The sequence below is a fragment of the Zerene cesonia genome, chromosome Z (genome assembly GCF_012273895.1).
Source record: "Zerene cesonia ecotype Mississippi chromosome Z, Zerene_cesonia_1.1, whole genome shotgun sequence".
Taxonomy (NCBI): Eukaryota; Metazoa; Arthropoda; class Insecta; order Lepidoptera; family Pieridae; genus Zerene; species Zerene cesonia.
This window is the reverse complement of record NC_052122.1, coordinates 9,819,605-9,835,709: the sequence shown is the minus strand read 5'-3', so window position 1 is coordinate 9,835,709 and position 16,105 is coordinate 9,819,605. Positions and strand designations below refer to the sequence as shown.

The 16,105-nt window shown below is 32.3% G+C and overlaps 1 protein-coding gene across 2 annotated transcripts in view; it reads right to left on the bottom strand.

Annotated features, from left to right (window-relative positions):
- The window catches only part of LOC119835876 (aryl hydrocarbon receptor nuclear translocator-like protein 1), a 52,123-nt gene extending 36,798 nt beyond the window's left edge, over positions 1–15,325 (bottom strand). For both annotated transcript variants that reach the window (XR_005288069.1, XM_038360950.1), the window contains exon 1: positions 15,029–15,325. Coding sequence is in view for 1 of the 2 variants with exons in the window: in XM_038360950.1 (XP_038216878.1) it covers positions 15,029–15,240 (212 nt within the window). In the remaining variant the exon portion in view is untranslated. The remainder of the gene's footprint in view (positions 1–15,028) is intronic.
- Between the last annotated feature and the right edge of the window lie 780 nt (positions 15,326–16,105).

Sequence of the window (16,105 nt, the reverse complement as noted above, 5' to 3'; positions counted from 1 at the left end):
TCTCTAACAACTTCCTAACTCTCTAATAATCTCTGGAATGGCTGAACCAATTATGACGCGCCTTTCACCGGAAGATAGCTGATCTAATAAGGGCTACTTTTATAATTCCACACAAACGAATGTGTGGGCGCAGTTGTAATTAATATAAAGTTCTAAATCTGGTATAACTTCTTTATATTTACAAATTACACTGGTGTGTTCTATGAATTGTGACGTCACAAGTGTAACAATCTGCTGATAACAGGTGCCCACATTGTGACGAGACTCGCATGACCTCTGTTTGTGTGCGTACCATTGTACTAGTGTTTGTATAAATATATTATTCATGCGTGTTGCTAACTTGAATATCTATTGTGTAAGGTCCGCTGTTGTAACAATATGCTGTCGGTGTATCTATGAACTAATGCTATACTCAAACCTATATGCAGTTGTGGATATTTACAATTTCGCACATAGAGTGCGCGAGGCAAAATTCCTGGATTAATTTCGCTGATTCCTTTGCTGTTTGTCTGCTTTTGAATACATGTGATCCGATTCCATGAAATTTTGTTTATTTTTGCGGTTGCTTTAATTTCTGAAAGTGAGCCGAATCGATAGAACGGGATTTCAATTCGGATATTAAATGAAGTTAAATATTATTAAAACATTGTTTTTTATTTCGGAAGTATGGATTTGCTTGAAATATATTATTTTAATAGATAAATAAGGCGATAACATGATACATTTTTGGTAATCATTCATCAACCATTATACTTTTTTGAGAGATATATATAATATACTACTTTTTACATCAGTGGAACATGTCAATCCTTGACCACACGGTCTACGATCGATCCGATCTTTGTCGCTCCCAACCTCTGTGTCAAATGTTTAAATCAGCACCCACTTATGAAGGAATAAATATTACTCTTTCAATACCTTATGCATATTGTAGTTTTTAAGTGCAATAAATTGAAATCATGCGGAATTTGAACTGAATCGGCGAAAGAAGCAAGCTCGAATCCCGCCTTATGGTCGAATTTTTTACAGTCTTTGTACTTATTTTCAAATACATTACACCTACATATTTATCTGTCACTCTATGTTTTATATTTAAACCATCGTTTTTAAACTCAACTCAACTACAAACATTTATTTATTTTAACTAGATTTCGTTTAGAAGAAGCCTATAAGAAACTATGATGCAGATCTTTTCAAATAAATAAAAATTTAACGTATTTATCCATAAGCTTACATTGATACACAAAGCAATAATAATTTATTATCTGTTACACTGACTAGACTAGACTATATTCTAGTCTAATTAGCTACTAGAAGCTTGTACGGGGCGAGCCACTAATTGCATCGGTTCATCGACGTTTGGAATTACCTATATTCAATAGCAGATCTTATCGGTAATATTAAACATTTAAGTCCTTACTTACTTCCATATATAATATTATGGTTAAAAAATTATTGAATCTAAAAATTTTATAAAGCACTAGCTGTTCGCTCCGGCTTCGCCCTTCGTACATGTATAGACTATTTGACTCAGTTAAGTTGCAGTTTTCTAATGGTAAAACAAATTTTAAAATCAATCCAGTTTGGATTTATGCGTGAAAACGTTACAAAAATATAAAAGTTTCTTTACAATATTAGTATAGAATCGCTTTTTGCGCTACTAAATGCATACGATTGTTATGTTATATTCCAATCATCATCTTGTATAATAGCTATCATGATACCTCAACATGTTCGATATGGCGTGATTCATATTAATGTCGTAGTGACAGGATATTCATTGGCAACAAGAGAAGGAACTACAATTGGCAATTCCATACCAAAACAATTACCTCAAATCAGTGTGCGACACCACGCGACACCACACCTCGAGAGGTAATATCCTGGTAATACAACAATGCAAATCGACTAGCTGTCTCAATTGTACCACTGAATAATATTGTATGTGTTTATTTTCATCATCATCAGCCGATACATGTTCTCACTCGATGGACACAGGCCAATAAGTTTACGTTTTTACAATTTTATCGATTTACCTATCTATTTTGTGTTCGCGGAACACAGTAAGATTAATAAACTTGCTCGAGTTCTGTTTGTACTTTGTACCCTTCGGATACGGAACTAACGAACGAAATTAAAATTTCGATTTAAACACATCTTTCAACATTCGGTGGATGGTATTGATTTGGTGTGTCTTGTTTTATTTTGTGACGATTTATTAAACACGTATAGGAGTATTACTTTGGGTGTGAGCTATAAGTTTTTATTTGCGTAGTATTGGTATAAATTTGATTTTAGGACAGGATTTAAGACATGTTGATTACATAAAAAAAAATTTACTTCGCCATAGAATAGAATAAATATATAATAATGCAAATTCTTTGCATATCAGTTTAATTTGGATATAATTTAAGATTTGTGGATCAAATCACTGATTAAGTATACTCTAACATAGATAGAAAGATGCAACAGGCATTTAATTGTTTGTAATTTAATTTTTTTTTTGCAAAAATTAGTTTTAGTAGAATATACACGCAACTATATCTACTACTCACCTACCATACGTACGTCATTTGTTTATTCCAATAAAATAATGTTATTAAACAAGGCCACGAGGAGCGGAAAGTGAAAAGCAATCTAGAGTGAATTAATTACCATTTATAAGAGTTAAGTGCTAAATATTATCTATGTGGTAAATACAAATTTTCCACGATATCATACGAAATAATTGATAGTCATACCTATATGCCTATATGCTTATTGGTTTGACTCAAAAAGATTTTGTAGGTAAATATAAAAATATGATCGTGAATTATTAATCATAATCGAACTCGAAGAAAATACCTGCGGGTATTTTGAAGTATCAAACTGCAGTTAGGAAGAAACTAAAATCTAAGTGGGTAAGTGCATATTGACCTTTTGCCATATTTTCTTGCCCCTGAAAAGTCCTTACTCTTTAGAAATATGATGATATTAGCTAAGGTAGAAAACACCTATAAAGGATAATTGGTAATAAATATAACCCAGACGTAATTAATCAAAAAATAATTATCTAACTTCACTAAAAGCAATTAAATTAAATGAATAATTATAATTAATATGTCCGCAGTGTCAAGAATTAATTACATATATGATGGAAATGAAAACATTCCTACTTGATTCGAATGTTGTTTTGAAATAAACACAGTGATAATCACAAGACTATAAAACAAGCGATAATTAATGTTTAGAAGACCTTTATCGATTTGTGGAGACATCATGACGCCTTAGTCTATTTTAGAAATTATCTCTTCAATACAATGTTACGGGGCAGAAGGTACGAGCCACATAAAATTTAATAAATGGTCGATCGAATTGAAAACACAAATATAACGACGTAAAATATACACGTGTGAAATATATTTCGATGTTTACTCTGCGGACGTTTTCATAAAATTCTTTCTAGAACAATCGGGAAGCAACGATTTATGTGAAAGCCATAGACTATACGAATGTTGTGTATATTTTTTACAGTTTATAGCGTATTTGTGTGAAATAGTTTAGAAGCTACATAAACTTAATTTGAAATGTATCGTGCCAAAAACATAAGGCGAATTTTAGAACCTATACCATAAAGTTAGAAATTATAGCCAAATGTCCCATTATATTCCAAGACGCATATAATATATTATAATCATAAACACCATATCCGATGAGTAAAATTATTATCATGCAACTATATGTATAATTTAATTGTACAATGAAAACTTCATTCAATCACGAAACATTTCAATAACTTTTCATTATCGTTCAACATTCGATTTTGTATTCACTATTCTAATAAACAAAATAAATATTGTATTAATAAACTAAAACTAAAAACAATCTGTAGTGTAATCGCTTCATAGGGATATTTCATATAAACTTGGCACAAGAAGTGAATTAGAGATTAATTAAATTTATACGCCGCTCATTATACAAATTGGAGTCAATCATTGTAGTAAAAGAGAGCAAAATGTCATTTAATTTGGTACTATTGAAAAAGGAAACGCTGCCGAATTAATTGTAACTAAATACTTTTGGCTTTGGATTAGAATAATGGATACATTTCAGTCACGTTCTAATTCATCAACTCTAAATTTCAATACACGTAAAATTATGTAAATTTCACTATTGAAAATTAATTTTCCATTGGTCTGGAATTAATTACGAGCATATAATACGTATCAGCCTAACAACAAACAATAATATGCGTTAATATAATTTAAAACAATGATTGGGGTTGATTATTGTGTTGGCAATCTATGATAAAATATGTGCATTGCATACTGAACAGTATTAATAGTATTAAGCAAATAATGCTCTCATACTAACTGAGAAATTAATAAAATAGAAATGCAAACATTGCTTTTATATGATTCGGTCGTTTCATCTCTGTACGCTAGGCAAAGCTCTGATCGCGATTGTTTACCTTTCTTTCTGATTAATTTGAATCGATTTATTTATTTATACAATGCACAATTCTGTTCGATTGCTTATTCTGACGCAGTTACATTTGTACGGAAATATAATCCACTAATTTCAACGAGTGATGTAGTTATGATGATTAAAAAAAAATGTAAAAAACTTTGAGAAGTTGGTTCAAAGCGAACACGAAAATGAAAGAATAACTATTATATATTTGCAATTTTTAATATACTTATCAATTTTTACAGTACAGAAAGGTAAAGGAGATTTTAATTTTATTTTATATTATTTTATCGAAAGTTTATATATGAAGTTCAATAATTTTGAGATAATTTGTTGATGCAAACTTTAAAGATAAATATTTATTCAATAACAGTGCTTCTTATACAAATATCAAATCTCAAAATCCCAACAAATCCACTTTATTGACATAAATGTTACTAAGTTGTAGTGGCGTGTTTCTTATTATCATATTCTAACTTTTTGCCTCCGGCTTCACTCGCGTAGTCTAAGAAAGGTTTTACCCGCATAATTGCAGGATATCTAGAATATAAGCTATCCTATGTCCATTCTTGGCAATCAAACTATCTTAATGTGTCAAATTTCAACCGAATATCTTGAGCAGAAACAAACTTACATTCACATTAATAACATCAGCACATTTAAAATATAAGTTGTGATGAACATTCGGCACGCGAGTTTTCAGCCACATAAAAGTTGACTTTCTAACCAACCGTTACTAAGCTGCGATGAGGCAAATGTCTGAAAACACGAGAATATAGACAAATACAGATAACCTCGCGAATATGTAAGCTCTGCATAGCCTTTGCCCTGATAAACAAACACATAATAATACCATATACCGGTCAAAAGATCAAAGATACACGTGCTAATGCAATTAAGATGCACTAAGCTCGTTTATAATTTTTTTTCACACAACATAATTAGGAATAGTACTTAGTATAATGCACTAGCGTAAAGAGCGCCGATGTGATGCCAAAACTAAATATAGCGTGCTATTCGCCATTAAAATCTATTACAGCGGCTGATCGCCAAGTTGTATTATAAAATGAAGTGTAAAAACTTTCGCTGGTGAAAAGAAATGTGTATGATCAAACTATTTAATATTTAAAAATTTTTGTATTTGAAAACGGTTAACATCTTTGGAATCAGCTACTATATGATCAACTCAGGCGGTGAATCATACGAGTGCGTTGGCCTGCTATAAAAATAACCGAATGTGTAACAAATTTTGAATTACTTCTAGCTCTTAGTAATATACAAATTTTCCCAATCTAGGTAAATCTCAAACCCCTTTTCTTCAATAGAGTTAAATAATTTGTTAGTAGGTAATTTTTTGGAAGCTGTGTGATTGAATATGGTATTGTTGATTTTGCCTTTACATCCGATAATCACGTATTCTATTTTACGAATTTTTCAAATAATATTAAAAATAGTTATTTAACATAGTATCCTCGAAAGTTGTCGATATTCAGAAAGTATGTATCGACTTAGTTAAATTTAGTTATTATATATAATATATTCTAGTTCGGCGTATGAACACTGAGCAGTAAATTCGATTGTTTCTGTGTAGACATTTGCAATTTCATAGATTCTGATCAAACATTGGGATTGACGGTTGACGTTGTCTGTTAGTATTGAATAACACACCTCAATAACAACCCCTTAGGTCCTAAACAAAGGATAGTCCAGACAAGCCTTGCGGCAAATTCGAGCCAATTTCTAGGGGACATGCTACACACACGTCACATATAAATATGTTTATCAGATGTAACTCGAACTGTAAACCTAATAACAACAAATAAATACTTCTCACAGCAGCAGATGTTTACATTTCCAGAACCTCTTATCTATCTAGTCTCGAACTAACATATTTTTAAAGAAAAATGAAATAGAAAAGGATATCGAAACAACAAATTACAATGAACAGTTAACAAAAAAAAAGTGAAACACATTGAATCGTTCTGAAACATGAAATTAGTTAATAGTAATAAACACTAATTAACCATATGTGTGTTTTGTGTAGGAGAGAAAGTAAAACATCCTTTCTTTTAAATGTGGGATGGATTGATACTTTTTCCCTCCTTCTTAACCGGTATCGATCTCAGCAACCTAACGTCACGCTTAGACCTAATCAAAAATATTCCCCAAGGTCATCAATATAATAGAGCAAAGGTATGCATAAATTATGCAATTAAAAACCGAAACTTATTCTTTCGAATCATTATTATAATTAAGCATTAAAACTCATTACTTAGATTCCTATATCCCCTAGCTGGGACACAGGGCATCCAGAATGATCATAGAGAAATGTTTTTTCACATCCACTAAAATCCATAACATTATACTGGTATTGCGTAAAACCATTACAAAAACACTTTTGTATACAAAATTATGAAAACATATTACCCGGCATTAATTAAAGTCTCAGTAATCAAATTCGGACGCTTTAATTTGACAAAATTAATATGAATATAAGTAGTTTCAATATATTTTCAATAAATTATGCTGCAACCAAAAAGTCGATCAATACAATTGAAATACAAATAAATGCTTTTTGGACCATACTCTTATTGAAAGGTACGCGTAATTAATGATGTTTACGTATCAGACTAGGAAATAGCTCAAATACATCTATAATTAAATAACAAATTTATTTAATTCTTACAAAAGTTGAAGTATTCATATAAATATCGACTTTCCTGCAATCTCAGATCCTACAGACTCACCACAACTCAGTCTAATGTGAACTTAATTAATGAGCAATCTGTGGATTTACAACCGTTCAATAATAAAGGTTTTACCAACAACAAGCGTATAAAAACACGTTTTGTTTATTTATTACTATCTTTCCACCCGCGACTTTTTGTACATAATAAAAGGACAATCCGTACTCTCTTGAGATAAAACCTATTCTATGTCCTTTTGTAGATCTTAAGCTACTTTTGTTCCAAATTACATCCAAATCGGTATAGGGGTTCTAGTTTAAACAAGCCACGACAGGGAGACAGAGTTACTTTCGCATTTATATAAGTAAATTGCGTCCCAAACTTACAAAGGCTACCAATCAAAAATGCCATTAACAAAAAACAAAAGGTAACATCCGTTCTAATCGATGTTAAACCTTTAATAGATATAGAAAAATATATCGCCCTTCACCGAAGTCAAATCAGTCGTATGCAAAAGCACTTCGCTACAGATTTAAAACCGTCCTCATTTCCGATACCAAACCTCAACGTTGCCCAAATCGGAACGACCAAGTTCAAGAATACGAATAAACCGCTCTAATTCTTACAGACCGCAGATTACAGATTTAAACATTCAACGTATATTTCGAGTTAGAAAATGGACCGATCTAGATTTTCGCATACGTTTCTATCGTCTGTCTAGTATGAAGCAAATATATCTAGACGACCAGACGGCTAAAAATATATGAACTTGTGTACCTAGCGACCTGAATTTTATGTGATGTAAATCTGAACTATAGACTAGTTTGAACCTTTGACATCATTCACAAAAGGATGCGTCAACGTCTGGATCGTGTCTGGCGTGTGTGAATATTATGTTAGCTGTATCGATGTGAATTTTTAACTGCATAGGTTGTAGACTTTTCTATTAATGTTCACTAGCAGAAAGTAAATTACTGTTATTAATGTTGGAACGGGTAGACACTGTCATATGTTTGTTTTATGGTTTTAATGAATTTGAGTTCATTGACCTTGTTATTTATACATGTAATATCTATATATAGGTATCTAGTCAAGCACTAAACTAAACGGATGAATAAAATAGTCAAATTTAATGTAAACAAAAGTGATGTGTCGCCATCTCTTATCATATGGAGTGTGGAACGGACTGGGAAAGATTTGCATTCATTTGACAAATAAAATAAGAAATATTTATGTATGATATATGATATATATGTTATACCTGTATGTTATAGGTGATGAATATTGAAGAACATACAGTATTTTATTTGAATCTTTATATATTATTTATATTTTCGTAAGTTATATCGCAAGCAATACGTGGGAAATTTGTATGACTTCCTGCGAGCGTCTCATATAGATTCCCTCAGGGATACCTTGCCTTATTGATTACCTAGTATATTTGCTTGCTTCCAATCACCTATTGAGCCCTTAGGCCTAGAATCGAGCCAATCACCCTTCGAGCTTGTGATGAAAATTACAAAAACAACAGGATTTAAGGCGTGTCGAGTGATTTCTGGAACCTTCTTTTATTTTATATTAAAATATTATTATTAATTGAGACTCTTTATTTTGAAGGATTAGAATCGTTTAAACAACCAGTTTGTCTGTTAGTTAAATATTATTTTGCATAGTAATTTTTTTAAGATGGTCGTAAAATCTCCAGGACATAATAAGTTGATAAAAGTTCTCTCGACTGTGGGTAATGGTTAATGAATTGGAAATAATGGTAAATGGGCAATTGAATTGTAGCTCATGTAGTAAAATGAATTGTATCCAAAATACAGTATTGCATACAAAATATAAAGTTGCTGAAATATTTCAGCTTTAGGTGAATGCATGTTTTAGTTGTTAATAAAATGCCTATGTACATGTATATTTATTCCTACGTTAGCTTGGTTACTAAATTGAATGATTGAAAAATAAATCAATTAGAAAATATGCACCTATGTGCGTCTGTAGAGTAGTATAAAGATAATCTTATTTCAATGTTGATTATTCTTTATAGTGAAGTACGTGTCCAACTTTTAATATTTAGCCTGAACTTGAATGAATCAATTATATGTATTGTATTTGACACAATATCGAATAATTTAACAAAAACATAGTCATCACAGATTAGTAACATTTATTTTGTGTTCGTAATAATGATCATTGCGAAACTGTCGAAGATTAGGTTTTGAGATAAATCTCGTCTCACATGTGCAGACCTAGTTCCCTAACCGGTCAATGAACTGCAGAAAAGCAATGATACTTCTGTCAGAGATAAGAACCCAATAAAAACTGGGACACACGCAAAATGCTGAGTTAGCACCCTGTATCTTAACATCGAAATTTATTGCTCGTAACAGGTCAACCAAGGGGAGTTCCCTTAACAGGTTATTACTGAGCGAGCGCAGAGTTCTTAGAGAATACTGGAAACTATTAACGTTTGAATGTATGTCTGTAATATGTCTTGTCAATTATAACTTGGGTCTATAACTTGGGAAAGTAGCTTAAGTCAAAGGAATTCTGCACGTTCAGGTAAAGAGCAGATTGGGCTTACGAAGTTTTTAATTGCGCTGTATTAGAAATTCTAATGATAATAAATATAATGCAGTGTTTTACTTCACTCAAATTCCTTCAGTGTGTTTAATAGACCCTCTTCATTTGTAAATTCATTTGTAAAACTTACAGTAGCAAGCGGACTAGATGTTTGTTCTCGAAGCGTAATTAAAAATGTCAATACGAGCTATGAAACATGTCCGATTCAATTTGTACAAATCAATCATCTGCTCAGAACAAATGTTTGTTGGCCTCGCAAATTGCTTTTTTTTCGGTCTGTATGCAACCGCTATGGTAAAACGCTTGGGGCGTTTTACAAAACCATATTCGGCCCATAGGAAAATTGCATCATGTCAATCCTTAATCGGGCTTTTTTTTTCAACGGATTTTAGGTCTATTGTATCAATTTCACAAGTTGACCGCGCGACATCGAGTATGATGGGTAGCTGTATGAAAAATACATCTCAAATGTCTACAAGAAATGGAAATTAGTTTTTTTAATTTTAAGTTTTTTTATAGCATTGAAATGCTTTATAAATGAGAAATTTTGAAAGAATAGAAAAATGGAAATTACTTGCGAAATTAACGTTTACATATAACACCCAAATATTATCGCATAAAACGAGACATTTTATTAAGCTAGGATTGAGTGTGAAGTGCGAAGTGATGATTACTCTAAGAAAAGCTCATTAACATATGCGATGAAGCTAAGAATTGAGGTAATTATTTGGGCCGATTCTTCATTCCTTGGTTTTACTCACTTATTCGTCCAACAATGTATTATTAGCAAATCTTGTATCACACAATAATACAAAATGTCACCCGTAAAAGTTACTAATAACAGTATAATATGATAGTATACAGTAATAGAATAATTATGTATCTTTGGTCTAAAAAGCATATACACGTGTTCATCCCTGTAGACGTTCCATTTTAATTAAACTTAGAAAACCTATCAGGGATAGTAAAGCATAGTGTATCATCAATCATCGGTACATTAATATGCTTTCACAAGGCTTTAACGCAACGAGCTGAAGCGAAAACACACAGATGTCATTCATAGTGTAAAAATCGATATGTATAGATAAGGTAATTTAAGAAAACCGGTCCATTGTGTTATTATGTACGACATTTATCATTATGTAAGCTTATTTAGCTATATATTATATGTTTATTATATTATACTAGCTTTTGCCTGCGGCTTCGCACGCGTTAAATTCGGAGTAGTTTAAAATATGTTATTATACATGTAAACCTTCCTTTTGAATCACTTTATCTATTAAAAAAAAACCATCAAATCAAATCCGTTGCGTAGTTTTAAAAATTTAATCATACATAGGGACATAGGGACAGAGAAAGTGACTTTGTTTTATACTATGTAGTGATTTATAACGTAAAGCAAAAAGTGAGTAAATACATTCATACCGCCTTCGTTTCATTTTATACACAATTTTATAGATAATTTCTTTTTCATAGTTACATCTTCCCCCCAGAAAAAATCAACGAATCTCGAAACGTCAAACGAAAAGTTTTGTAAGATTCAATTATACGTGAGTACGGCGATGCGCTATTTTAATTCTGGCAATTGCAATCGCTAACTTGATACTCCACCTAAATAAATTAAGTAAGCTCCAAACTTAACATTCATTTAACCTTGTACGGGGAGCAATATTAACCAATACCACAATATTAGATAAATTCTCTTAAAATAAACAGAAACACCGTTATTTACATTGCTGTTATCGGCAACAGTTCTAGAAATATCGTTGGTCTTTGGACTAATATTGCTTTGAATTCACTCCAAGAAATTACCTTCTATGCTGTATAATAATATAGCAGTGTATAACCTTTGGTAAATTTCAATAACTCTCCGGAGAGAATCCTGTATAGTGGAATGGACATGAATGTTAATATGATAAAAGAAATAGTATTGTTATTAAATAAGTTTTGAAACATAGATAAAATCTATCTATCAATGTTACATTTTGTAAAGAATATAAAATCAAACTTTGCCATCTTACTAGTCGACGTTTAAATATTTACTTCACTTGATGAAATAGCCTGATGTCATAATTAAAACCCTCTCACATGCTGTTTACAGCCACAGTTTGTTCCAATGTCATTCTGCTTGCTTTACCTCATTTACAACTGTTTACGTGTAAAAGTTTACATCCAATGTTGCATTCCGATGAGATAATATTATACTCGTGTAAAATTGATTATATTAATGTGTTTTGGGAGTTGTTTGGAGTATGATAATTTTAAAAGAATAGAAATAATTTGATCACCAGGCGGGATTCGATCTCGCGTTTTTTGCTTACCGTAGCAACGCCTAGCCACTCGGCCACCCGAGATCCCGGGTTCGAATCCCGCCTAGTGATCAAAATTTTTCTATTCTTTCAAAGTTTCTCATTTATAAAGCATTTCAATGATATAAAACTAAAAATTAAATGTTTGGAGTATGTCATTTCCGTTCAATCATATCGAATGACTACACTAAAATACAATATTATTTCATTTACTGTTTGTGCAAATGTGTATGTATTTTTACGAGCGATTAAATCGTAGATTTTTTGAATTGCATCACAGAAATTGATGAGATTACAAGCTCACGCATAAACAAGCTGCGTCATATTATGCTATGCTGGCTGGTATCGCGTCACATAATTTTTACAGATTTTCTTTCGTATGGGCTCTACATGTTCCACAAGAGAATAAATGAGATTCTGTAATCATCTAATAACCTAGAAAATATCATGATATTCATACCTACATATAAAGTGAACAAGTAATAGTATTTTCTTGTGTTTGATTTTACACGAGTATTATACAATTAGAAATTAAAAACTTTTTAACGGATTTTAAACGCGATTTATTCATTATATTATTAACCCGACGTTTCGAACACTATACAGCGAGCGTGGTCACGGGAAGACTGGTACTGGGGACGTCCGGTTAATATTATAATGAATAAATCGCGTTTAAAATCCGTCAAAAAGTTTTTAATTTCTAAATGAACAAGGAATTCCAGCAACGCCATCTAGTCTAAACAATGTAAAACTTTTTTAAAAGAACTCATGGTATGAGTAAAAACTAAAAAGCTTTTTATTGAAATCATGTAGATACTACACTTTAACTGACGTTTCTGAGACGTGGCCAGAAAATCCACGTATATTATTTTTTTGTAATTAAATAGTTATACGAATATTTGGAACCCATTCCCAAACCGTATTGAAGTTCTTTTGAGTCAAAAAAAAAAATTAACACCGTCTCGGAGAGCAGTTTTTACAGAGAAGAGCCGGCAAAAAACTCCGTATCCAATATTCTTATCTTACATTTCGACGTCAGCATCACACCACCACTCGCGTTTCTAACCTGCCCTTTATGTACCTTTTATATGAAACTAGCTTTTGCCTGCGGAATCACACGCATTAAGTTCGGAGTAGTTTAATAGATATTATTATATATATCCTAGTCCTCTTGAATCACTCTATCTATTAAAAAACCCCCTTAAAATCCGTTGTGAAGTATTAAATATCTAAGCATACGTACATACAGACGCGGGAAGCGACTTTGCTTAATACTATGTAGTGATTCCTAAATTTATAAAATATTTGCAATAATTAAAAGTTTATATAAATAAATTGGATCAAGTGTCCGACTCAACTCCGCGTCAAATCCCCACGCATCCCCATGGAAACTCATATCAAATCCAATTGTTAACATGTTTGCAATAGCGTTACTAGAGTTTTACAACCACTAAGTGTCAAATATTAATTTAGATTCAAATACTGCAAATTGTTCTTATAAAGTCAATGATTATTTATTAGCACGATACCTTTATCATAGAAAAACTAAAGAAACTTCACCATAAAATATTGAAAAACCATTGAATAGTTATTGAACCTAGTATCCCAATAATTGTAATAATAATCATGTTTAATACCTAATGGAAAAATACTATAGGTATGTCGAAATAAACTTAACTGTGATTTATTAGACCAATTGTTTTAAGAAAAAAACATTAAAACAAATAAAGCAAGAACTAAAGTCCTCGTTTCTTTATTGCAATCCATATGCAGAGATGTAAGGCCTCTGCAAATGTTCATGGGCGCTGGTGGCGCTTATCATCAGGCGACCCACAACCCACCGTAAGCTCCTTTGCCAACTGTGAAATGAAGAGAGAACGTTATCATTTATGCGTGTTTTAAAAATAAAGAAGGAACATCGCCTCTCAATGACATGGAAATAAATTTTATGAGTAGTAGCTAAGAAAAATATTATTACATCTAATTAACAAAAATCGGTTTCAACTTTGGCGCTATAATTGGTGTTATCAATACAAATAGTCATAAACGACAAGCATTAGCATACGTTATGCGAACCAAATACATAATCAAATAGAAAAAACATATTTCGCGTCTTTACATTTATATAAATGTACTATCTGTTACGCCCCGGCTTCATCCGTGGTCACCTATGCCACTGAGTTAAGTTGCAGCTTTCCAATCATGAAAGAATTTTTGAAATTGTTCAAGCAGTTTTTACGTGAAAACGTAATAGAAGATAAAAGAAAATAAATACAAAAATATAAAAGTTTCCTCTTTACAATATAAGCTTAAATATAAGCATTTGCAAACTGATTAAACAATATACAGTTGCAGAGAATATTACATTAAACAATGATGTTAAATCTCCTTGAAATTCCAGTCATTCTGGAGTCATAACTCAATCATTTACATGTAATATAATATGACTCTTTTCTCAATCAAGCGAAGTATCAATTACAAAAAAAGAAAACACCAATTTGCAAACACTCAAATGATAGCGGCAATTGAACTCCGCAACGCTAGTGTGCACTACTCACGATATTAATAAACGTATGTAAGTAATGACAGGCGTAACAAAATAGAAAAACGCAAAACCACGTATGTGGCAAAACTATCAAAGCCATCGGCGCGTTTCCATTTGAACATTCAAACCAATTTCCCGAAGAGATTCCTGAGGCGTATTCAATATCAGAAGATTGATAGGAAAAGGTGTAAAGTCGGAAGCGTGTACGTACTTAGGTAAAGCCTTGTCTATCGACTTCCAACAATGTAATCGAAGTAGGTAATCAGTGCAATCGAATGCAACCAATAGTTTTAGATGACCTAAGCATCAAATTACGTAAAACGATAACTGGCAAGTTGACACCTCACTTTTATCTCCAGGGTCAATTTGTTTGATAGCGCAAGTTATCAATATATTCTAATATGGAATTTCGCCTAAAGACAAAACAAGGTTGCATAATACTAGCGTGGACATACCCTTTGGGCACCAGCTGCTCGTATTGACATGGTTGTTTTGCGATCTGCGGTGACAGAAGCAGGGTTAGAGTCGGCGGCGGCGCATAAGGGTCCTGCGTTTGAGACGGCGCGCATTCCGCCGGCACCTGTTGTAATTTATCCTCATAGTACGGATACGGGTACGAGTCATATCGATCAGCGTACTCGCGATCAAATACCGACCAATCCGACATCGTCAGCACTATATTAGTGACCGTTGATTATTGCGCAGCGTTGCACACGTGCACCGCCGGTCGCATCGCGCGCGCACTGACTCGGTTCCGCTCGTTCCTCTAAACATAACTTTATAAACAACGGCAAATCCTTTATCTATTTACTTGCAATTTTGCTGCTTCATAACTTCTCATTTCGATTAGATTCCATGGCTTGAATTTTCCAAAGCGAAGCTAATATCTAAAGTTTCTGGAATAATCCCAGCAGTTCACAATGATCTCCTGTTGACCTGCGTTCATCACAAGCAAGTTTAATTTAGTATTATGAAATAAATGTCGATACTAGATGAAACATTGATATCAAAATGTCATTGTCTCACTTCATCTCATTGGTCTTTGGTCTATTCATTTAGATGAGTTATTATATTACGAAGTAGTGCCCACTATAGATATACGAGAAGTATGTAAGTATGATGAATATTTGCTGCAGTGCAAGGATACGCGACACTTTCAATTAATTATGAGGTCAACAAACTGCAGCGCAGTTTTAAAACACTTAACGCAACATAGTTGTTCATAACACTCGGACTGGTTAGAATAAACTTCAAGATTTTCCGTAATCAACAAATTAACTCAGAGAAACAAATACATCATTGCAATGACAAGATAATTGTGATATTCATAAAAATGCATGATTAGTGCATAATTAACAAGAAACAAAGATGAATTAAACTAATCTGTATGTTTATTAGTAGTATATCTAGATATAAAGATAATACAGAAAAAGAAAAATGCTTAGAAACTTTTCCAGTAGTATTGTAACACGTGAATAATCAATTTACATTATAGTTGAAACTTACAAGAATTTTTTCATTTAAAGAACTGT